Below are 26086 nucleotides of genomic sequence, written 5' to 3' on the forward strand. Positions count from 1 at the left end.
CGACCAGCCTGAACAAGGAGCGAGACCCCGTCTCTACTATAATTAGAAAGAAATGAATTGGCCAACTAATATATATATAGAAAAAATTAGCCAGGCATGGTGGCGCATGCCTGTAGTCCCAGCTACTCGGGAGGCTGAGGCAGTAGGATCACTTGAGCCCAGGAGTTTGAGGTTGCTGTGAGCGAGGCTGATGCCATGGCACTCACTCTAGCCTGGGAAAAGTGAGAGAGACACTGTCTCAAAATAAATAAATAAATAAATAATAAAATAAAATAAATGAAACCATATAAAATAATATAAAAAGTAAAGACCCCTGTAATAAATACTCCAGAAGTAATTCCTATTAAGTTTGTTGTATGTTATTCTAGTTCTCTATCCCATACCCATACATACAATTAGAAAACATACATTGTAGTCTACTAAAAAAGTACTTCATTTTGCAACTTGCTATTTCTCACTTAAAAATAGATATAGGCTGGGTGTGGTATCTCACACCTATAATCCCAGCACTCTGGGAGGCCAAGGCAGGAGGATCACTTGAGGTCAAAAGTTTGAGACCAGCCTGGGCAATATAGTGAAAATCTGTCTCTACAGAAATTAGCCAGTTATGTCGGTGCATGCCCACCTACTTGGGAGTAGTAGTCCCAGCTCCTTGAGAAGCTGAGATGGGAGAATCACTTGAGCCCCGAGGTTTGAGGCTAAGTGAGTTATGATCATGCTATACCACTCCAAGCTAGGTAACAGAGTGAGACCTTGACTCCAGGGAAAAAGAAAAATATATATATATGTATATATATGTGTGTGTGTGTATATATATATAAAGCAAGAAAACTGGCCTGGACTCTCCTAAGACATTAACTGCCACATGAGCTGTATTTAACTCACGCTACTTTTGAGCCTGGGGCCTCATATGACACATATGTAACTCATGTCTCTTTACCTTGGGAGCCATGTGAACTATTTTTTAAGTTGCATGTAACTCACACACAGAAAACAATAAAAAATAAAAATTTTTCATTAAATTAGAAAGGATCGTTCCTATTATCAAAGTTTTAATTCTATTTTCGTAATAAAACTCCATGGCCCCAAGGAAAAAAAAATTTTTTTCTAGTGTGGCAGTCAATGTGTTAAAAAACAACAACAACAAAAAAAACCAGACAGACATTGCCATGAAAAACAAAAAAAGGCAAGATGAGTGTTCTAAATTAAAGGAGACTAAAGAGACATTAAAGGCCGGGGCGATGGCTCACACCTGTAGTCCTAGCACTCTGGGAGGTGGAGGTGGGCGGGATCATTAGAGCTCAGGAGTTCGAGACCAGCCTGAGCAAGAATGAGACCTTCATCTCTACTAAAAATAGAAGGAAATTATTTGAACAGCTAAAAATATATAGAAAAAATTAGCCGGGCATGGTGGCACATGCCTGTAGTCCCAGCTACTTGGGAGGCTGAGGCAATAGGATTGCAAAAGAGACATTAAGAATATGCATGGACCAGGCACAGTGGCTCACACCTGTAATCCTAGCACTCTGATAGGCCAAGGTGGGCAGATTGCTCAAGGTCAGGAGTTTAAAACCAGCCTGAGAAAGAGCAAGACCCCGTCTCTACTATAAATAGAAAGAAATTAATTGGCCAACTAATATATAGAGAAAAAATTAGCAGGGCATGGAGGCGCATGCCTGTAATCCCAGCTACTCAGGAGGCTGAGGCAGCAGAATTGCTTGAGCCCAGGAATTTGAGGTTGCTGTGAGCTAGGCTGATGCCATGGCACTCACTCTAGCCTGGGCAACAAAGTGAGACTCTGTCTCAAAAATAATAATAATAATTATTATTATTATTATTGCTAGGCCTAGCACTCTGGGAGGCCGCAGCGGGAGGATCATTTGAGCTCAGGAGTTCCAGACCAGCCTGGGCAAGAGCAAGACCCTGTCTCTACTAAAAAAAATAGAAAAAAATTAGCTGGACAACTAAAAAATATATATGTTAAAAAAAAAAAAAAAAATTAGCCGGGCATGGTGGCACATGCCTGTAGTCCCAGCTACTCAGGAGGCTGAGGCAGGAGGATCACTTGAGCCCAGGAGTTTGAGGTTGCTGTGAGCGAGGCTGACGCCACGGCACTCTAGCCCAGGCAAAGAGTGAGACTATGTCTCAAAAAAAAAAAAAAGAATTTAGAGGACTAATATTTCCTAGCTAACATTTCTTTAGCACATTCAGAATAATATATCAATCTTAAAGAAATATAATTCAGGCCGGGTGCAGTGGCTCACACCTGTAATCCTAGCACTCAGAGAGGCCGAGGCGGGCGAATTGCTCGAGGTCAGGAGTTCAAAACCAGCCTGAGCAAGAGCGAGACCCCGTCTCTACTATAAACAGAAAGAAATTAATTGGCCAACTAACATATATATAGAATATATATAGAAAAAATTAGCCGGCCATGGTGGTGCATGCCTGTAGTCCCAGCTACTTGGAAGGCTGAGGCAGAAGGACTGCTTGAGCCCAGGAGTTTGAGGTTGCTGTGAGCTAGGCTGATGCCATGGTACTCACTGTAGCCTGGGCAACAAAGTGAGACGAAAGAAAAGGAAGAAAAGGAAGGAAGGAAGGAAAGAAGAAAAGGAAGGAAGGAAGGAAGAAAAGGAAGGAAGGAAGGAAGAAAAGGAAGGAAGGAAGGAAGGAAGGAAGGAAGGAAGGAAGGAAGGAAGGAAGGAAGGAAGGAAGGAAGGAAGGAAGGAAGGAAGGAAGGAAGGAAGGAGAAAGAAAGAGAAAGAAAGAAAGAAAGAAAGAAAGAAAGAAAGAAAGAAAGAAAGAAAGAAAGAAAGAAAGAAAGAAAGAAAGAGGGAGAGAGAGAGGAGGGAGGGAGGGAGGGAGGGAGGGAGGGAGGGAGGGAGGGAGAGAGGGAGGAAGGAAGGAAGGAAGGAAGGAAGGAAGGAAGGAAGGAAGGAAGGAAGGAAGGAAGGAAGGAAGGAAGGAGAAAGAAAGAGAAAGAAAGAAAGAAAGAAAGAAAGAAAGAAAGAAAGAAAGAAAGAAAGAAAGAAAGAAAGAAAGAAAGAAAGAAAGAAAGAGGGAGAGAGAGAGGAGGGAGGGAGGGAGGGAGGGAGGGAGAGAGGGAGGGAGGGAGGGAGGGAGGAAGGAAGGAAGGAAGGAAGGAAGGAAGGAAGGAAGGAAGGAAGGAAGGAAGGAAGGAAGGAAGGAAGGAAGGAAGGAAGGAAGGAAGGAAAATTCAAATCATATGATTCTTTTTTGGGTTTTTTTTGAGATAGGGTCTTGCTCTGTCACCCATGTTGGAGTGCAGTGGCATGATCACAGATCACTACAGCCTCAAACTCCTGGGCTCAAGCAATCCTCTTGCTTCAGCCTGAGCAGCTGGGACTACAGACACATTCCACCAAGCCCAGCTAAAGTTTTTTTATTTTTTGCAGAGACAAGATCTTGCTATGTTGCCAAGGGTGGTTTTGAACTCCTGATCTCAACTGATCCTTCTGCCTCAGCCTCCCAAAGTACTGGGATTATATACAGGAGCCACAGCTCGAGGCTGGATTCTATAATAATAAGATATATTTTGCACCATTACACAAACTTGTTTTCAATATGCTACCAAAACAAGACTTCTCAGTGAGATCAGATTATTTTTTAAACCAAAAAAAAAAAAAAAAAAAAAAAAAATCAAACCAGATTTCAGTTAAGTCCTGAGAACAACTGGAATGACAGCTGTTAACCATACATTAGACTACTATTCACAGAGAGCTTCCTAGGATTAAATAGAAGAAAGATCACCTAACAAGGATGTAATGAGGCAACAGTGAAGTTTTTCAAGCTTTACTTACAGGAGAATCTCACAGATCCTGTGACCCTTTTGTCCCATAGAATCCAGATATTTAAGACACTTTCTTCTTAGGTCTATAACCTATAATGGAAAGATAACACATCCGGAAACATCTTAAATGTAACAGGAGTAAGAATTTTACTTTTAAAAAGAAAAGCATCTTTTAGAAAAATCAATACATGTAGCAGCATGAATGTATTTCTAAGACATTTTTAGTTTAAAAAAAGAAACAAGTTAAAAAATATCACAGATGATATGAGTTTTAAATTATATATTTGTATTCCTAGAAACTTATTTAACAAAACATTAGGGGTCTTCTCAGAGTGATTATATTTTTTTGCCTTCTTTCTATGTTTATTTTTCTACAATAAACCTGTACCATCTTGTAAACAAAACTAAATAGATATAATAGCCCTATGTATACTAAAACTCTTTCCTATTAAAAATGAAAGCTCCTCAAATATTGGGAATATGTCTTCAAGCATTCTAAGTTGTTCAACTTAAGAACTAAAAAGGGACTCTGCAGATAATGCCTATAATATATATTAGGTCATTAAATATGAAATGTCCAATTTCAAATCAAAAGTTTAGTTTATTATATCTCAAACAAGAAGCAGTACAATTAATCAAAGTATGTGCCTAAACTATCAGCACAGTTTTGCCACCTTAATGATAGCTTGCTTATGCCAGGAGCAAAGAAGCCTGGAGAGTGAGTGGTGATGAAATCATGAAAGGCGTTTTCCACAGGCGTTTGTTGAGAATTGAATATTTTTCCTTGCAAGAAGTGATCCAAAGCCTGGAAGAAGTGGTAGTCAGTTGGTGCAAGGTCTGGTGAATATGGCAGATGACAGTTTCCAAGTCCAGCTGCTATAGTTTGAGCAGCACTGTTTGTGCCACATGTGGTCTCCCAGGAGGACTGGCCTGTCTGTCTCTATTGGCCAAACTCGGCTGCTTAATCGCAAGCATCCTCATCATTTCATCCAGTTGACTGCAGTGACCATGTTTCATAAAGCTGTAGCAGATAATACCAATGCTGAACCACCAGACACCATTAGCTTTTTTTGATGAATATTCAGTTTTGGGCTGTTTTGGCACTTCATCTTTATCTAACCATTGTGCCAAACACTTATGATTGTCAAAAAGAATCCATTTTTCATCACATGTAACAGTACCATGTAGAAATGGTTCATCTTTACACTGTGATAGCAAAGAAAGGCAAGCTTCAAGATGATTTCTCTTTTGACTCTTGTTTAATTTATTCGGAACCCATCTATCCAGCTTCCTCACCGTGCCGATTTGTTTCAAATGGCCCAATATTATTGGAATAGTAACGTCAAACCTTGCTGATAATTCATGCGTAGGTTGAGATAGATTTGCTTCCACTACAGCTTTCAGCTCATCATCATCCACCTTGGTCTCAGGTCTCCCGGGTGGCTCATTTGCAAGATTAAAATCACTAGAACTTGACTTCTCAAACCATCAACATACTTACTGTGTGTTCATTAGCCACATCCTCCCAAACACTTTTTTTATTGATATTTCAAGCTGTCTGTGCTGCATCAGTTCCACAAGGGAACTCATATTTGAAAATAACACGAATTTTTTACTTACTCATGGTTTCACAAAAACTGCTCTAAAAAAAATGTGAAGGATAATCAATCACAAGCCACACCATGCATTTGAAGGAATGTGGATGTATTGTCACAATAAAAATAAAACAAGAACTGTCAAAGGGAAATGTCAGAGATATCAACTAACTTAGTACTTCAGGAAATCAAACATTTCATACTTAATAACCTAGTGCTATTGGCCATTCACTGGACAGAAAAGAGTAGCATTATTTTAAAATATAGTCTATCCAAATTCCAACAATTAACCCTTTCTACTTACCACCAGGCTCCAATGTACCTTCCGATGAATAGGCACCAGAATAAGTTCTTGTTCAAAGAGATTTACCCCTTTGGTCCATCTTTTCACTGCTTGGTAACCCCCAGACTTTAATTTAGGATAGAAGAAAGTACTGAATGCATGAAGTGCTGGATAGCCTTGCTTTTTATTTCTTTCCACCAGAAGATTCATGTAAAAATTAATGACCTATAAAACACCAAGAGAGTAAAAGTTGGAAGATGGCAAGTATATTATTAAAACTAAATTTCTATGTTGAGTAAGGATGAATTAAAAGGTAAGGTACTAAAGGAGGATAAAAGGATGCAAAAGAGGCAAAATAGTGATCAGTGCAAAATGGAAGGGATTAAAAAGGAATGACTTTGTACTTTTGAAGCATGAGTATTACAATAGAACCAAAAGAAGGAAGCCAAGGACAAAGTCTATGCAATAATGAAAAGGTGTACAGAACTGTATCACACTAAAAATATACAGAAATATTAACACGTAGTAAATTTTACTATATATAAATTAGACCTCAATTTAAAAATATTAACTGGAGGCCAGGCACGGTGGCTCACGCCTGTTCCTAGCACTCTGGGAGGCCGAGGTGAGTGGATCGCTCAAAGTCAGGAGTTCGAAACCAGCCTGAGCAAGAGAGAGACCCCATCTCTACTATAAATAGAAAGAATTTAATTGGCCAACTAACATATATAGAAACAATTAGCTGGGCATGGTGGCGCATGCCTGTAGTCCCAGCTACTCGGGAGGCTGAGGCAGCAGGATTGCTTGAGCCCAGGAGTTTGAGGTTGCTGTGAGCTAGGCTGATGCCATGGCACTCACTCTAGCCTGGGCAACAAAGTGAGACTCTCTTTCAAAAAATATATATAAATAAATAAAATATTAACTGGAAAAAAACACACCAAAATATTAATATTTATTTTTGAGTGGTGACAATTTTGAACAAATATTTTATTTTTCCTATGTTTTCTAAAATAAACATATTATATTTATAATGTGAAACAAAACATTCTACCTGTAAAAGAACATGTTTATTGGTAACTAGTCATAGGGAAAAGGGGAAGGAAGACAAAGGAAGAAGAAAGATAAGATGCAGGGACTGAGTACTTAGGGAAAGAACCAACTGGAAAAGTGGCAAGAAGAACAAAGAGGCCGGGCATGCTGGCTAACACCTGTAATCCTAGCACTCTAAGAGGCTGAGGCAGGAGGATCACTTGAGCCTAGGAGTTTGAGGTTGCTGTGAGCTAGGCTGAGTAAGACTCTGTTACAAAACAAAATAAAACAAAACAAAAAAAATGAAGAGCTTTTGCTAAATATTTAAGGATACAAGATGACAAACTGAGCAAAATTTTGCAATTATCACTCAAATGGAAATAAAGAAAAATACACAGTGATCAATATACTCTTTAGTATTGAAAAAATGAAATGGCTCCTAAAGAAATTCATCTAAAATAAAGTATCATCTAAAATAAAGTGCTTCCTCTCGCTCATCAGCTGTACCCAGAGTTTGCAAAAATGTCATTGAAGACTAGTAAATGAAGTGATAGATGCAAGTAAGTAAAGATACAGAAGAGGGAAATATTGCTAACTAAAGGCAGAACATAATCAGAATTAACTATCTTTTTATGGCTTAAGATGTTTTTGTTTTAAATAAAACAAAAAGTTGCTTTACTAACTTCTTATAATCAGGTAGAAATCACTTTGATTATGGATAGTAAACAAACATGATAGTCAAAGGAGGAAAAAAGACAACTTACTTCATCATTGAGCCAATGGTAGTTCTTTAATGTCTGGATATCTCCTCGGGTAATTCGCAATTTGAAAGCACTACTTAGGATCTCATCTTGTGGGCCATGGCCTAAGGCATTACTGATTTCCTTTTCCATGTCCTGAATTAGAAATTCCAGAGATTGCTATTTTAATACAGAATCACTAGCAGATACTGAAAGTCTGAGACTGAAAAACATTTTTCATCTCTGTAAACACTTGACTCTTGAGAAAAATGTACTATCAAACACCCACTCAGTTGCAGTATGAAAAGATTTAAACAAGACTACAAAGCAAGCTTAATAATGGTTATGAGAAATGCTAGTTCAATTATTACTTCTGGAAACAATAACTTAATAATGATATTACATCTAAAGTACAGTCTCAATTTTCTCCCATTATCATGTCTTCAGCACTATGAGCCAAATATGGTGCCAGATGCTCGAAGTACATCATTAATCCTTACTTGTGGGAAATGTATTATTATCATTTAATAGAAGAAAAAAATTGAAGCTCAGAGAATTTATCCTACATGTTTAAAGTCATATAATTGTTAAAAGGTAGAGCCAAGATTTGAACCCAGGCATGTCTAGCTTCCTAGTCTTTGCTCCTTTCATAACACCAAAATCCTGATTTACCACCTAAACTTTTATTTTAAAACATCAAAATAAAATTAGGACATCTCAGGGATCATATTATTCATTCTCTACATGAAGAGAATAGCAAACAGGCAGAAACTAGGAAACCAGGTAGCATTCTAACAACTGACTCTTTATTGAATAGATAGATGGCTTCATCATACTAAAGAATTATGCAGATGAATGCCTTATTTAAACTATAAAAGTGATCTACAAACCCAATAGAAATAATTTTCTGGGCCAGGCGTGGTGGCTTATGCCTGTAACCCTGGCACTCGAGGAGGCAGAGGCGGGAAGATCGCTTGAGCTCAGGAGTTTGAGACCAGCCTGAGCAAGAGTGAGACCCTGTCTCTACAAAAAATAGAAAAATTAGCTGAGCGTGGTGGGGTGCACCTGTAGTCCCAGCTACTCTGGAGGCTAAGGCAGGAAGATCATATGAGCCCAGGAGTTTGAGGTTGCAGTGAGCTAGGCTGACACCACGGCACTCTACTCAGGAAAACAGAGTGAGACTCTGTCTCAAAAAAAAAAAAAAAAAAGTATTTTCCTCTAAATATTTTTACTACTGCTTCCTCCTACTGCACACAATTTTGCTATCTTATGAACCTCTCTCCACCTACATGCTCAATATATAATAAGGGTTCAAGAGATAGTCGCTGAATAGGACTACTACCTACTAAGATAACAATGGAGAGAGAGCCAAGATGTGGGTATAGCTTTAAAATAAAAATTTTAACTACATTCCTTGTTTTCTGTAATTTTTTACTATTTTCAAATGAAACAGTCAATGAAAGAAACATTTTAGTAAACTATAATCACTTTATAAAAAACTGCAATGAACTTACTCCTAATGCCAAACCCATACCATGTAATACAATGTATTTGCAGGTGAGAAAAAGAAGCTACAAAGAATCCGTTATCTTCCAAGATATGTGATAATTATGTCTACTCACATTTGCTGAATATTTGTCTGATCCCTTAGGCTACCTTCATAGTTCACTAAAGATCAATGTAGCCAAAGTGAATAAAGAGACTGTGGGCCTGATTTTTTTCATACATTTCTACCCAGCCTGGAGAAAGTCCTTAAAACAAAATATTCGTTCAAGTTTAGAATAACTGAGGTTATTTAAAAATATGTCTCTTTTTCAGATCAATACAAAGAACAATACCTCTGTAAGTTCAAGCAGATCATCTGTTCTTCTGTCCCTCTCTTTGCCTGAGCAGTTCTTTTCCTTGGCCTCAAGTATTGACATTTTCCTCCTGAGTAAGCCATTGCTTCCACCACCCAGGCGAAGTCGGGCCGACACTTCTTCTGATAGGTCAGGCTCCAGCTGGTGTCCCCTCCTCTGATCAAAAAAGTTTCTATATTCTACTGACATGTTTGATACTTGCAAATATAAACACACATAACACATGAAATATAACAGTGCCATTAACGTGAAAGAAAAGAATCAGCAAATCCCTCAAATGAGTAAAGTAGACTTAGCATATCTGCCTGGCCCTGCAGGAGAGAATAAAAAAAAGCTCCAGATCTAAGGTTCATAGGACACGTCAATTACAAACCATGAAACAGAACATTCACCACTTTCCCTGGAGGAAGGCAAAAAAAAGTATTTTCCATTCTCCTATCCCAGTTAAAAATAATGTGGTTAAAAGACATTTTGAAAGTTTAAAAAAGCAAATATTACGACCCGTAATCCCATCAGAATAAACTACTGCTATCCTTATACTAAAGTAAACTTATTCTACTTCATCTTTTTATTTGTTTAATTTATGTCTCAAGCCTTTGGCATAATATTTTATCTTTTTTAAAAGTGATTATATATTATAGAAAAATGCACAAAATATTAATGCACTACTTAATTAATTTTTGTAAAAAGAACATATATATATAACCAACATTCTGGTCAACAAACAGAATTCTGCCAGCACCCCAGAAACTTTGATAAGACCCTTCCCTGTCACAACCCTTAATACCAAATTTAAGTCATCTAGCAAGCAACTATTTTAAAATTAGGAAATAGGTGCAGTGGCTCATCATGCCTGTAAACCTAGCACACTGGGAGGCTGATGCAGGAGTACTGCTTGAGGCCAGGAGTTCAAGACCAGCCTGAGCAAGAGACCCTGTCTCTAAACATATAGAAAAATCAGCTGGTTGGGGTAGCGAGGGCCTGCAGTCTCAGCTACTGGGGAGGCTGAGGCAGAAGAACCTCTTCAGTGCAGGAGTTTGAGGCTGCACTGAACTGTGTATTCAGAAGTGAGCTTTGGACTGGAATCACATTAGTCTCAAGACACCAAACCAATACTCTTTTCTCTAGATCACTGCCAGGTACACCAGTCCTCAGGAACCAGCAGCTGCTGGCCCTTCTGATGGTCCCAGACAGCAGTCTTTGGATTCAGCAAGGATCAAAGTAGGATGTAGTCCTTAGCTGGGTTCCAAATACCCCTACTCTGTTCACTCTAACTCTTGAGACTTAGTTCCCCTCTTCCTTCAGCTTTTGCTCCACAGGTAACAAACAATAATTAAACACAAAGGCTCCATTCGGAATCACTGGAAATCAAGAACATTAGAGAAGGGAAAGTTCTAACTTATGACTTAAGACCATGACTTGACCTTAAGACTAAAACAATTCTTCTGAAGAGGTCTAGAGTGAGAACACAAACTTCACTGCATAGCGATACTCAATACAAAATAGTCCCCTAAACTTTTGTACTTCTATGTATCTAAAATGTGCAATAACCTAAAACTCAAGTTTGCATTTAATTTAGGAATATATTTCTTTTGGACATGGAGCGGTTAGCAAAACACTTTGCCATTATTTAAAAATGTTGGTATTGCTATGACGATCACTGGCACACTTCTTATTCCAATATGTACAGAGAAAATATAAAATCCAATTTAAGCGTAAGATTTGCTAATAATTTCAAGTAAATCTGAAATCTTGACTGTGAAAACAAAGTCCTAAACATATCATATCTTTCACAGACGTTTGATTTTTTTTTAATTCTCCAAAAGATGTCATGCAACAGAGTTAAAGGTTAGTATAGTGGCAGGCTGGTCTGTCTTGTAAACAAAGGTGGCTACTACAGAGGTAAAAATCAAACAACTCAGAAGGAAAAAGTTGTATATCTTCAACGCCTGTTGCATTTTTTTAAAAAACAACAGAATTAGCAATCAGGCTGGACGCAGTGCCTCACGCCTGTAATCCTAACACTCTGGGAGGCTGAGGTAGGAGGACTGCTTGAGCTCAAGAATTTGAGACCAGCCTGAGCAAGAGCGAGACCCTGTCTCTACTAAAAATAGAAAAATTAGCCAGGCGTTGTGGCACGAGCCTATAGTCCCAGCTACTCTCAGGAGGCTGAGGCAAGAGAATCGCTTGAGCCCAGGAATTTGAGGTTGCAGTGAGCTACAATGATGCCAATGCACTCTACCCAGGGCAACAGAGCAAGACTCTGTCTCAAAAAAGAATTAGCTTTGTACCCCCATATATGATGAAATAAAAGGGGAAAAAAAAAAGAATTAGCAATCAAAGTAATATATATCACTCTTCTTATTTTTCATGGGCACCAAAACATAAGTCAGGTGATCAAGTAAACAGATAAAAAATTTAACTAGAGTTTTTACTTACACCTTCATTTTCAAATCTGACTCCTACTGTCTTCTCTGGATCAGATATTTTCCCCTTTGAACACCTGAGGAATAAAATTGAGAGAGCTTATAAATTTCTGCTGGATGATTCTAAACTGGTACAGACCAACCTAGCTTTAGGGAAAAAAATTTAATAATTTACAAATAAAATTGCCTTGAGTTTATATAATCCTCTAAACCAGAGTTCAGCAAATTTTTCCAAAAATAAACAGACAATAAATACTTTAGACTTTGAAGGTTTTATGGTCTCATTCACATCTCACCTCTGCCATTGTAATTTAAAAGCAGCCATAGACAGTGCATAAATGAATGAACACAACTGTGTTCCAATAAAACTTTACTTACAAAAAAATAAGTGGGTGAACCAGACTTGGTCCATGAGCCATAGTTTATAAACTCTGCTATAAACTGTTTATCATCCAAAATCCCAAGACATCCTAAGAACTACCTTCACTGTTCTTATACTAGACATACCGATCACTAGAGATGCCCACTCTACTACCTATACTCCTATCTAAGAAGTACCTGCTTCTCCCAAGCCCTGATGCCTAAGAGATAAGGGGCACCCTCCCAAGCAAAGGTGGGTATCTGACACAAGAGCTACCTATCTACCCATATGTTTACCAGCTACCAGAGCTGAGGAGAGTTCACAAGTCCTCAGACCTAGTTACTCTTAAATAGAACTTTTAAAGTAAGAAAATATATATTAAAAGAACCAAAGAACCATATACCTCTTTTCACTTCTCATTGAACACAGAGGTCCCCTTGTTTCAACAAGTCTGTCTGTGAGGATAGTAAAGAAAAGATTAAATGCTTTTTACTAAACAATCATGCAGCTAGAATTTCAGCTTACACAGTTTCCAAAGTGTCAAGATATTCATCTACATTGAAATGCTACAGTGAATTCTAAAGATGCTAGCCTTCCTACAAACTAAGTTGCCTAAAAATGCACACATCTCTATGTTCTTTAAATATAATCTTTACTATAAACTAACTGATATCTACTCATTTGGTAAGCTCTAATTTACTGTCATTTAGTGGACAGAGGAAAAATATAAGGAAATTGATATAAGGAATATAAATAAATTAAATTTAGGCTCACCAAATATTTGCTACTATATAGGAGCCTAGGAATACGGATCAAAAGCCATTTTATGAATTTACTTTTATCTTGAAACAGTTTTTGTTTTGTGTTTTTTTTTGTTTGTTTTTTTTTGCTAAACTCCTGGTACTGAATAAGCCCCAGTCAACACCTTGAGCTTTGACATTGTTTTAAAACTTGGTTTACCATCTACATTTGAATTTTAATTTTCAACCTCATATGCATACTCTTAACATGAACTAAGGTCAATACATAGAGACAAGGCTAAATCTGGGAACTCACATTGTTTTGGAACAAACTGAGTTGTTCTGACTCCGTAATTTTGTTCTTCCCCCCAGCCTTTGGTCTTTAATGTGTCCATCTGACTTCTTTGAGAACTTAGAAACACAAAAAGTAAGGGAGATCAGATACAAAAGGAAAGTCTACCATTAATATTCATATCTCTGTCCAGCAAGCTTCTCCAAATGGGAGTTATTAATCACCCTGTAACATCAAATTACAACAGAGAGGAAACAACATAGTATTATCTGGGACTAGGATAAAAGGAGTCTAATCCTTATTCTAATACTTCAGCCAAGTTACCTCATATCCAGTTTTTCTATTTGTAAAATTGGATGTTCTCAATCCCCACTGCCACCTTCACTGAAAAAATCTCAGTATAATGAAACTTAGATTAAAAGATAAAAAATGTTGGCAGTGGCTCACACCTGTAATCCCAGCACTTTGGGAGGTTGAGGCAGGAGGATCACTTGAGCCCAGGAGTTTGAGTTGCAGAGAGCTATGATGATGCCACTGCACTCTAGCCCAGGCAATAGAGCAAGACTCTTGTCTCAAAACAACAAAAAAAAGATAAAAATTTTTAAACGATATATTTAAATGGATCCTGAATCAATGCATTAAAAGAAAGCAAAATAGCAGAATAGTTTAAGGACTTTGCCAATATGGCAAAGCCAATAGTTCATTAAATATACTGCTGCTTCCAATAGTGGCTTGTCAAAATGGAGAGAATATTAACATTTTCACTAAACTAAAAGAATTATTTTTAAAACGTTCACAACCAACGTTAAAAATTCCCAAATAATTTGTTATTTCTGCATTCAATAAGCTAAAAGTCTTATGACTTTTTTACCTTCACCTTGCTGTTATATAACCTCTGGGATCTCTGTGTATTTTCATACCACTTGTTAAAATTATCGAGTGTACCTCAATTCTGAGCTCACACATTTTTGTCCCCTTTTCACAGGCAAATATAAGGCCAGACACCCCTTCTTCCATTCTCATCTATTTGCTCAAATCATTAGAGTATTCAATTAACATGTTTTTCTAAAAGGAAAATTCTTATAACCTGGGTGACTTTAATCTTGTCTCTAAAGTAAAAGGTTTCCAATTGTACTAAGATGCAATCACTACCATGTCTTAGGGACTATGTGTGTCTCGCTTGGGGTGGGAGGAAGGCAGGAGGAATAAAAAAAGAAAGACATCTCTAAGAGAGACTGAAGAGCTGAAGGAGAGAAAAAGCAAGGAAGGGAGAGGGAGAAACAGACAGGCAGGAGAGGAGGAAGGAAGAGAATGGCAGTCAGACAGAGATTTCAGGAAAAGTGTATTGGAGAGGTTAAAGAAACTCTTTGTCCCTGGGAGTCCTACTTCAATCAGTGATCCACTTTTCTATATCAGAATTTCAAATAAGAGTTCGCTTCAATAAAGAATTCTAAAAGAGGCCAGGCGCAGTGGCTCACACCTGTAATCCTAGCACTCTGGGAGGCCGAGGCGGGAGGATCGCTCAAGGTCAAGAGTTCGAAACCAGCCTGAGCAAGACCCCATCTCTACTAAAAATAGAAAGAAATTAATTGACCAACTAAAATATATATATACAAAAATATATATATATACAAAAAAATTAGCCAGGCATGGTGGCGCATGCCTGTAGTCCCAGCTACTCGGGAGGCTGAGGCAGAAGGATCGCTTGAGCCCAGGAGTTTGAGGTTGCTGTGAGCTAGGCTGACACCAAGGCACTCACTCTAGGCTGAGCAACAAAGTAAGACTCTGTCTCAAAAAAAAAAAAAAAAAAAGAATTCTAAAGGTAACATAAAATTCTATTTTGTAAAACCACTGTTCTATAAAATCCATTACTAGATATAAAGTCCAGGCAAATAATAGGGCTAGTTTAATGTTAACCTCTTTTTTCAAGAATGCCCTTCCCACCAATACCCTTTCCAAAACACAGCATGTATCTTTTTAGCTTATTTTTACCTATGATGATTTGAAGTTAAAGGAGGGACAGTGTTTCCATGACCACCTTCTTTAAGTCGTTCCAGTAACCTTCGATACTTCTCTCTTTCCTCTTTCTGAACACCCTAAATAAAAGAAAACATGTTAGATAAGTACTATCACATTAAACCTACAATTAAATAATAAACAGAGACTAAAAGGTCAAATGCAGCCTACAGCTGTGTTTTATTTGCAAAGTATTCTTAAAATTTCTTTGAATTGCCAACTTTATAAATTTTTTTTTAAATCCAAAAATACGGCCTTTTTTGAAAAACTGAATCAATAATCTGTAGCTATGTAGGGTTTATCCCCTTCAGATGGGCCATTTGCTCTCTAGCCTACTTCACTCATTACATTATTGGCTAGATCCTGATGGCATTTGAGGTTTTGACAGAACTGGGTTAACAAAATTGAGTTAACCACAAAAAAAACCCAGCAGAAATAATCAACTTGCATGATGAGAACATGTAGCTTCCAAAATGGAACTGTTCTCAGCAAAGTCACCAATGACCTCCTACGGACACATCTAATAGATGCCTTTTCAGCTGTTATATTACTTGATCTCTCTTCGGCATCCCACCCTGCTGACCTTGCCTTGCCTTCATGGACAATAAACTCTTCTGATTCTTTTCTTCTCCATCTCCACCACAGATTATTCCTTCTTCTGCCTGCCTTAAATGCTGATGGTTTTGTCCATATCTCCTTTTACACTACATTCTTTCCCTGAATAATCTCATCAGCTCCCTTGATTTAAATAACATCGATATGCAGCAGATTCAGAAATGTGTGTTTAGGCCGGGCACGGTGGCTCATGCCTGTAATCCTAGCACTCTGGGAGGCCAAGGCGGGCGGATTACTCGAGGTCAGGAGTTCAAAACCAGCCTGAGTGAGAGCCCGTCTCTACTAAAAAAATAGAAAGAAATTAATCGACCAACTAAAAATATATATCCAAAACAGCCAGGCATGGTGGCACATGCCTGTAGTCCCAGCTACTCGGGAGGCTGAGGCAGAGGGATCACTTGAGCACAGGAGATTGAGGTTGCTGTGAGCTAGGCTGACACCATGGCACTCACTCTAGCCTGGGCAACATAGTGAGACTCTGTCTCAAAAAAAAAAAAAAAAGAAATGTGTGTTTAAATCTGCCTTCTCAAAACTCCAATCACCTATATCCAAGAGTCTATGGGAGAGGTCTTATTGCGTTTCACGGGCACCTTAAACAATGTCCAAAACTGAAGTCATCATCTTCCCTCTAAACACACGGTATTTTGGTCAGTGACAGGTATTTATTCCCAAGATTGAAATCTGGGACTCAGGCTCTTCTCTCTACCTTACATCAGGCTTCACTGACAAATATGTCCTTACTAATATTACCTACCAATATTTCTAGAATATACCATCTGTATACACCCCACAGATATCTGTTCAGTTACACCTCAGATTTCTCATCTAAAAACTTGAAGCCTTTAATACCCTTCTAAAACCAGGGCAATGGTCCATTCCTCTCTCTGCCTGTTTGTTGAATTACAACAATTTATGTACAAGCTCTTATAGCGGCAGTCCCCAACCTTTTTGGCACCAGGGACTGGTTTCGTGGAAGACAATTTTTCCACAGAGGGGGTCAGGGGAAGCAGAGCTTGGACAGTGATTTGAGCATTGAAAAGTGGCTGTAGGCCGGGCACGGTGGCTCATGCCTGTTTCCTAGCACTCTGGGAGGCCGAGGTGGGCAGGCGGATTGCTCGAGGTCAGGAGTTCGAAACCAGCCTGAGCAAGAGTGAGACCACGTCTCTACTATAAATAGAAAGAAATTAATTGGCCAACTAATATATATAGAAAAAATTAGCCGGGCATGGTGGTACATGCCTGTAGTCCCAGCTACTCGGGAGGCTGAGGCAGCAGGATTGCTTGAGCCCAGGAGTTGGAGGTTGCTGTGAGCTAGGCTGACGCCACAGCACTCACTCTAGCCTGGGCAACAAAGTGAGACTTTGTCTCAAAAAAAAAACAACAAATAAAACCACCAGAAAAGTGGCTGTAAATACAGATAAAGCTTTGTTCACTTCCTGCTATGTGGCCCAGTTTCTAACAGGCCACAGACCCATACTGGTCCTTGCCCTGGGAGTTGGGGACCATGGGCCTACAGGGCAAGGATCACATTTTGTTCAATTTTGAATTGTTGACAACTAGCATAGCATGTGGGACCCAAATAAATATTTCTTTGAACAACAAAACAAGTGGCTCAGAAAACCATCTAGCAAATTGAAATAGCTAATAGTCCTGGGGAGTGCCAAATACAGGAATAATTCTAAATTTTCCTTGAATAAATGAAGACTTCAAGAGCAAAGTGAAAAGAAGGCTGTCTCTTCATCATGCTAATTACTCTGAAAAGGGAAGGAAAAAGCAGAGATACACACCATTTACTTCTCTTGCTTGGTTAGTTATTAAAGTTCATAAAAGATACATGTTAGATAATTCAGGCACTCAAAAAGAAAAAATCTAAAATCTTATCTCTTCCTAATATGATTCCTTTTTCTTCCTTAGTGAAAAAATCCGACAATTGACTAAATTATATATGTCTAGAATATCTCTAGAAGGACACACCCAGGTATCAGTGGTTACTTGCTAAGAGTCAAACTGGGTGGTAGGGGTCAGGTATGGAGAGAACTGGGAAACATAGTCACTGTACACCCTTTAGCACCATTTGAAATATGTATCCTAGTTAGTACATATATTATATACTCCACTCAAAATTCATAAAATATTTTTTAAAAGAAATCACACTAAGAGGGCTTACCTCCTCCACGGTACAATGGGGACGCCTCAGGCCCTTGCCACTCTCTTCAGAAATCATCTCTGTTACAGCTTGTCCCTGAGATTTCCACGTGAAGGAACTCTCTGGATTGCCTCTGCTGTGGCGACGGCCACCTGGTCTTCTATTATAGCCTTCTGAGTTCAAAGTAAAACTGAGAGAGAGAAAAAAGGAAGGAAAAAAACCTATCACCAAACTGCTTAAATTGCTAGAATTTAAGCTCCTACATCTTCCAGTGATTAAGCTGCCCTAGGTTAAGTTTACTCCTAGCAAGTCATATAACTACTATGAGCAAAAGTTAGATCTATCCCTAAAGCACAGGGCACCCCAGCATTCCACTATAGAATATCTGTTCCCAGTCACCAGGGCTGCCATGACAGCCTCTGCCTTCTTCCTCATCCAAATAGACTATACTCTAGGCCTGTGGTCCCCAATCGCCCTCCCTCCCCACATGGCCTATTAGGAAGCTGGCCACAGAGCAGACAGGTGAGCAATCCAGGGAAGCTTCATGTTTACACAGAGACCATAACAAATCAATTGCTTGCAGACTCATATCAAAACCCTATCAGTGAGTGGCAAGTGATAATGTAATAATAATAGAAATAAAGAACACAATGAATGTAATGTGCTTGAATCATCCCAAAACCATTCCCCTCCAGCCTATCCATGGAAAAATTGTCATCCATGAAACTAGTCCCTGGTGCCAAAAAGGTTGGGGACTGCTGCTCTAGGCCATAAAACAAACATCAACAAATTTAAAAGAAATGCAATCATACAAAGCATATCCTCCGACCATAATGGAATGACACTAGAAATAACAGAAGGATATCTGGAAAGTTCCAAAGATTTGGAAACTAAACAATGTATTTCTATCCTTCTAAATCATAGGTCAAAGAGGAAGTAAAACAAATTAGACAATATTTTAAATTGAATGAAAATGAAAACCAACATTTCAAAATTTGGGTAATGCAGCCAAAGCAGTGTTTATAGGGAAACTGACAGCATTACATGCTTAGAGAACAAGTTCACTTCTAACTTAATATTTAAGTATGTATCTCCCAATAACAAAGACATCTCTTATATAACCCCAATATAATCATCAAATTCAGGAACTTAAGCAGTAATACAATAATGTAACATGTAGCCTATATTCAAATTTCTCTAAAGCTATTAAAAAAATCGGTCACAGCAATTTTTTCCTATCTAGGATCTAATCCAGGATCTCACTTTGCATTTAGTTGTCATGTATCTTTGGTCTCCCCTTTAATCTGAAACAGTTTTTTGGCCTTTATCTTTTAATGGAGAGTACAGGCCTACTGTTTTATATTAATAATATGAGTGAAACTTAATGTCAGTTTAACCAGTTTTCCCATAATTAGATTCAATCATTGGTTTTTGAACTAATGCTACATTAAGTCATGATGTGGTTTCTTAGAGCAACACATCATGATTTTAGTTTGTCCCATTGTTAGCAATTTAACTTTGATCCCTCAATTAAAGTGGTATCAGGTAGGTTTCTACACTCTATTTTTCCCTTTATAATTAATATATAATTTGTAGGGATATGCTTTGAGTTTATGTAAATATTCCATACCTCATCAAATTTTCTAGCTTCAGCTTCAACTGATGATTCCTGTTCATATCAATTATTGTTATGATAGTTATAAAATGGTGATTTTCTAATTCTACCACTCCTTACACTTACTAGTTGGCATTCTATTGAAGATCTTTCCCTCCCTGCACTATATATTTATTTATTAGCATCTGCATTCCTATTTTTATTCTTTTTTTTTTTTTCAGAGACAGGGTCTCACTCTGTTGCCCAGGCTGGAGTGCAGTGCCAAGACCACAGCTCATTGTAACCTCAAGCTTCTGGGCTCAAGTGATCCTCCCACTTCAGCCTCCAGAAGTACGGAGTTTACAGGCATAAGCCACCATACCCAGCCTCTTTAATTCATTTTGATGCTTAAATTATCCCCAGTTTGGCCAGAGAAACCCCCTTCAAGCTTCCTCCTGTTTCTGGCTGGCATGTCTCCACAGTTTTTGAGCACTCCTTTACTTTCTGGCACACATCCAGACTCACTTTATACTTTCCCTCTAGCCCTACAATCAGCCATTTATCCAAACTCCAGAGGGCCCTTCATGTCTCATTTCTAAATATTAACAGATAGTCAAAGAGTACCGAGTAATGGAATAAAGACTCTAATTCAAAAGACCAAAATAAACCAACATGGGGAACAAAAGGAGATTGGGGGGAGGGTGCCATTCAAAAGAAATTTTAAAATAATTAACAACTTTAGACAAATAAGAAAAGATATTGCATCCTTATAATAAGAACAAGATGTCTAAAGAAAGAAAAAACCATGGGGAAAGGGAGGAAGAGGATTCTTACAACTTAAAATCTATGACAACTCCCCCCCACCCTGAAATCTTTTTTTGAGACAGGCTCCTGCTCTGTTGTCCAGGCTTGAGTGCAGTGGTACGATAATAGCTCACTGCAGCCTTGAACTCCTAGGCTCAAGCAATCTTCCTCCCTGACCCCCCCAGTAGCTAAGACTACAAGTAAGTGCCACCACACTCAGCTAAATTATTTTTAATTTTTGTGTAGATACAGGATCTCACTATGTTGCTCAGGCTGTTCTCAAACTCCTGGGCTCAAGTGATCCTCTCACCTTGGCCTCCCAAATCCTGGGATTACCAGTGTAAGCCACTATGCTCAACCTATAGTAAAAAAGATTTTTTTTAAAGAGAACAACAGGCCAGGCGTGGTGGCTCACACCTGTAGTCCTAGCACTCTGGGAGGCTGAGGTGGGAGGATCACTCAAGGTCAGGAGTTCAAGACCAGCCTGAGCAACAATGAGATCCCATCTCTACCAAAAATAGAAAGAAATTACCTGGACAACTAAAAATATATAGAAAAAATTAGGAAAGGAAGAAAGGAAGGAAGGAAGGAAGAAGGAAGGAAGGAAGGAAGGAAGGAAGGAAGGAAGGAAGGAAGGAAGGAAGGAAGGAAGGAAGGAAGGAGCGAGCGAACGAACGAACGAACGAACGAACGAACGAACAGGGGAAAATATATAGGAAAATTAGATAAATCCAGAAGGTCTAATATCCAAACAAATTCTAGAAAGTGAGAATACAGAAAGAGAAGAAAATTTATTACATTTCACAGAATTAACAGGAATATTCAAGTGTATGAAAATTCATCAGGCCATATACACTTACAATTTCAGCACTTATCTGTAAGTTCAGAAGAAAGTGAAAATCCTTTCTAAAAAGATTTTCAAAATCAGATGCTATGGGCATACAATGTAGTAAAAAAAGTAACATATACTTGGGTTCAAGTCTCTCAGTAGCTGATATTCAACAAGTTAGTAACCTCAGAGTACTTATTTAACAAGATTACGTAATAGAACAAAAGTGAAAATGCCTAGCAAGAGTGAGCATCTAATAAATGTGAAGTTTCCATTTACAGAAAGGCAGAATTTAACACTTACCCAAAGGAAGGCAAGACTCTGCGTGGTTGATCTCGGGTTACTGTCACTCTGATCTTTGGATAGTCACTTATTCCATTAGGAGATTTATTACCTATTTAAAAAATATATTTATAATTGTGGGGGGAAAAATACCTGTCAACAGTCAGCATTAGGAAAGAAAATCTGTGAGCAGTCTACATTGTAGAGCTAAATATCTTATTTTTCAAATTCTATTAACAGACAGCACAAGAGTCAAGCAAAAATTGTGTAAAAGTTTAAGGAAAGCAATAGGGCTTGGTTTGTCTTTGGTCTCAGATAGGCAATAACAGAATTCACTGCAAGCTTTTCTAGTTTTGCTTGGTGGGACTGAAAAGAGGCCATGAAGAATTCAATGATTGCAACTCCCTGTAATCCAATCAATTTGAGTATATTGTTCAAATTAAGTTTCTTCTTACCAAGAAAATAGAAGTATTTTAAAATAAAAACCAGCCATATGTCACTGCATTTCACTGGAAGCTTTCAACTATTGTGAGACAGTTACTATCATTCAAAAGAGGGTAATCAAAATTTCATCAGCCACCTTCTCTGCAGGAGCTATTACAGGTGCTTGAAGTAGCTGAGAACTCCAAAATACAAAAAGCTCTAAACCTGAAAGTTTTTTCCAAGTCGGGTGCAACAAAACCTAAAGTGACCTTAATTCATGTTTGTAAATCCTGACTTTAAGCAATATGAAGCTAGTCCTTATTTATCTCACCTAGTATGTATACTATTTAATTGCAGAAATATCCATGTTTGATTACAGAGTTCTATTCCAGATCCCAATGGAGTTTTTCATAATATTCAACAAAATTATCTAAAATATAAAAAATTCTGAATTCCCAAATACATCTGGCCTCCGAGAGTTTCACATAAGAGATTGCGAACTTCTTTATATAAGAAACCTGCTCCAAGAATACCTGTGTTTCTCGGACTACGCTATACAAACCCACAGAAATATAGTGTTGGCACTTCAGACACAAGATAAATCTACCATCCTTCATGTATGTCAATTTTAACGGTAAAGGGCTAGGCGAGGGTAGCTCACGCCTGTAATCCTTGCACTCAGAGAGGTGGAGGCAGGCGGATTGCTCGAGGTCAGGAGTTCGAAACCAGCCTGAGCAAGAGCGAGACACTGTCTCTACAATAAATAGAAAGAAATTAATTGGCCAACTAATATAAATAGAAAAAATTAGCCGGGCATGGTGGTGCATGCCTGTAGTCCCAGCTACTCGGGAGGCTGAGGCAGCAGGATTGCTTGAGCCCGGGAGTTTGAGGTTGCTGTGAGCTAGGCTGACACCACAGCACTCACTCTAGCCTGGGCAACAAAGCGAGACCCCGTCTCAAAAAAAAAAAAAGAAAAAAGAAAAAAAATGTTAATAGTAAATAATTTTAAACATTTAAATATTCAAACAATATGAACAAATGATACTCAATTTACATTAAATTTTTCAATGAAATAAAACACTCCAAAGAAATATCATCTTTGTTCTAAGTCCTTTAGAACTAGATTCTTAGACACATGGGTATGCATTTACTCTCCTTTGCCCTTCTCTGCCACCAGAGGTATTTTACTAAAAACCTTTGAGAAGAGCAACTCTATGGTTTTTATCACTTCCTTAGCTCCTTCCACTTTTGACTTTTGAACCCATTTCTCTAAAGCTCATTTTCCCTAACTTCCTCCCCTTCCTCTCAAATTTTATAAGCCTGCCTGTGTGGCAGACATCACAATTATTTCTCAGGACTCTGGCTTCCTCCCACAAAGTCCCCATCTTAGCAGTTTGTATAGTACATATCTATACAATAATCACAATTCAATTTCAGGATCTAAGGATGACGTGGAAGTCTGTAATCCATAAAACTGTGAGAACTGGGAACCTAAGGCTACTCTCAACTGGATGATAAACTCCTCAAGAGCAGGGACAAGGTTTCACTGTTTTGTTATTTCTGGTAACTTAGCACCTAGTAACTTACCACAGTATCTGGCATAGAGTAAGCTCTCAGAAAATATGGATTGGAGGTTTTTTAAAAAATGAATGAACCTTGATCTAAGTCACATTAAGGACACTGATAACACAAATAGAAAACCCAACAATAAATTCAAAGACAACAATTCTAAAGGAAAGCTATTTGCTTTTTAGAATAGTAGAGAGAATATGTCTTTGTTCTCATCTCAATACAAATCAGTGTTTTCCTTTTATAGTCTCAAAACTTAGGGGAAAATGGGAAGGAGGTAGGGGGATGCAGAAATATTTCTGACCACCTCACCCAGTTTCAGCATGTTGTTCCAGGATCCAGAACCTGTCAGTTCACAAGATGAAGAGTTCGAAAATACCTTAAAATGAAACAGAATCACCTCTGTATCATTTAAATTTTGCAATTTAAATGAGTTTCTAATATAAAAAGATCACTCTATTGGTAATCATTTTCTTAGCTGGCTCACAGAAGAAATACCATCATTAGTCAGACCAAAGTTTTAATTTGTCAAGACTCAAAATGATATAAAAAATAACAATTTCAGGTTCTTCACACATAAATAAGAAAAACAAATGCAATATTAGTCACTTTATAAATACTTTTTAAAACTTAAACTTCTTAACCTTTATAATCATAGCTAATAAAGGCATAAACATTTCTGGAAAGAAGTCATTCTATACATTAATTCCCAAAAAAATGAATATTTCTAAAATTTAACTTCAATGATTCAGTACAAAGGTCAGTAGCCCCAATGGAGCCCCATCCCCACTGACCTCTCCTGAAGGGGCCACATTCCGTGTTCCATTACAAGCTGAAGTTACCATGGGCTTTGTGGTCAGCTGGAATGGGAATCCAAATAAGCTGGCAGCATTGTAGAGACTGTTTTTCACTTGGTGAATAAAGCAATCTAGAAAGTGTCAACAAACTATGAATATAGTAATAAACTTCCAGAAAAAAAATAAAATTATACTTTGGAAAGAACCTCCCTCAATTTTTATTAAAAGTACTACTAGTCAACCATTGAAATAAAGAGATACCTATAAAAATATTTTTTCCTTGTAATTGAATAACTAGAATTCCAAAATTGTGAATTTTGTCTTGGGGGGGTTGTTCTGTTTTGAGGCAAGGTCTCACTGTTGAATAGGCTAGAGTTCACTGTAACTTCAATCTCCTGGGCTCAAGTAATCCTCCTGCCTCAGCCTCCCAAGTAGCTGGGACTACAAGTTCACACCACCTCACTCAGCTAATTTTTTTTTTTTTTGTAGAGATGGGGTCTTGCTATGTTGTTCAGGCTGGAGATTTTGGGTTTTTAGTAAAATATCTGGGATGCTACAAAAACATGAAACCATCACTTTAGCAAATCACATCATGATTCACACACCAAAAGTCCTGAAATGGCAGCTTTTAAGCAATAAATTTTCTAGAATAGCAGTCCTCAACCGTTTTGATACCAGGGACTGGTTTCATGGATGAAAGTTTTTCCATGGACAGGGCAGGGGAGAGGGTAGGGGAGAGTGAAAGGGGTAGGGACCTCACCTCTAGAATATAAACAGTTTTACCAGAAAGATGAGGGTATAATTAAAAACAATGAGCATGTAGCTACCAGGTATGGCAGAATCCATTTACTCCCTGGTTTGTCCTGACTTCCCAGGCAGGTAACAATATACTGTAGTTTCCCTGAACTATTTATTGAGCCCCTATTATATCTTAGGTAGGTGAAGTAAATAAAATATGCAGCTTTTAAAAACCTCAAATGAAGCAAAGGTATCCCTCTACTAGAAAAGATGTATTAGAAGCTCTCATCTGACTTTTCCTGGGGTGAGCAAAAAAAAAAAAAAAAAAAAAAAAAAAAAATGGAAGAACTAAAAAAAAAGAAATATAAAAGAAAAAAGAAAAAAATTAAAAAAAAAAAAAAAAAAAGAAGCAGCTCTCAGACTCACCCCTCCCTGCCACCAACAATAAAGATTACAAAATAAATAAGGGGATGGGGAAAACTTCAGTCCTTTCCCTACTTCCTCCTTTTATCACACTACCTCATTCTCACTTCCTCCACATCTAACTCATCTACAATTTCCTTTCTAGTGCCTAATTAAGGATATTCTAAAGCACTAGTTTGAGAAAAAGAGACCATCACCTTAGCCACATTCTGCTTTAGAGAAAAATAGCCTGAAATGGTGGCTTTTAAGTAATAAGTGCTCCACAACATATAAAATATAAAATAAATACTTTCCAGAAAGATAGGGCAATAATTTAAACAGAGGGGAGGATGTGATGGCCAGGTAAAGCAAAATCCAATTTGAAGTAATTTGCTACTAGATAATAATTAAAAGTACCAAGGTTTGCAAATGAGTTGTTCTCATTTTAGGAATTAGAGAGACTTCCAGGTTATCCCTCTAATGATGCTGAGGGATATTACATTCTGTTGTGCTTTGTAAGTGGGAGAAAAAGAGCTTTAGGGATTGATGCTTAACCCAAAGACTGTCATCTAGATCACAGAGGACAAGAGGTATTCTTGATAACATAGTAAATACTGGCCACTGAAAAGTACTGTAGTATTTTATTTTTCTACAAATTTTATCAAAAAATCTGTGTATTGTCCCTGAGATTACATGAAAAGATCTTACCTATTTTTTTAAAAGAAAGGAAAGCAGGCC

At 38.0% G+C, this 26086-nt stretch overlaps 1 protein-coding gene across 3 annotated transcripts in view; it reads right to left on the reverse strand.

The window, feature by feature from the left end:
* The window catches only part of SENP2 (SUMO specific peptidase 2), a 39622-nt gene that overhangs the window by 5194 nt on the left and 8342 nt on the right, over nt 1–26086 (reverse strand). For 2 of the 3 annotated variants that reach the window (XM_012749817.2, XM_012749818.2), the window contains exons 3-14: nt 24206–24339; nt 23724–23790; nt 21441–21531; nt 17932–18100; nt 15126–15229; nt 13158–13252; nt 12505–12556; nt 11754–11817; nt 9294–9470; nt 7480–7611; nt 5708–5911; nt 3819–3898 (exon numbers count right to left, since the gene is read on the reverse strand). In XM_012749817.2, coding sequence (XP_012605271.1) covers nt 3819–3898; nt 5708–5911; nt 7480–7611; nt 9294–9470; nt 11754–11817; nt 12505–12556; nt 13158–13252; nt 15126–15229; nt 17932–18100; nt 21441–21531; nt 23724–23790; nt 24206–24339 — 1369 coding nt within the window. Of the gene's footprint in view, nt 1–3818; nt 3899–5707; nt 5912–7479; nt 7612–9293; nt 9471–11753; nt 11818–12504; nt 12557–13157; nt 13253–15125; nt 15230–17931; nt 18101–21440; nt 21532–23723; nt 23791–24205; nt 24340–26086 lie in introns of those variants that run through there. The other variant, XM_012749819.3, reaches the window with a different exon arrangement.

The sequence above is a fragment of the Microcebus murinus genome, chromosome 1 (genome assembly GCF_040939455.1).
Source record: "Microcebus murinus isolate Inina chromosome 1, M.murinus_Inina_mat1.0, whole genome shotgun sequence".
Classification (NCBI taxonomy): domain Eukaryota; kingdom Metazoa; phylum Chordata; class Mammalia; order Primates; family Cheirogaleidae; genus Microcebus; species Microcebus murinus.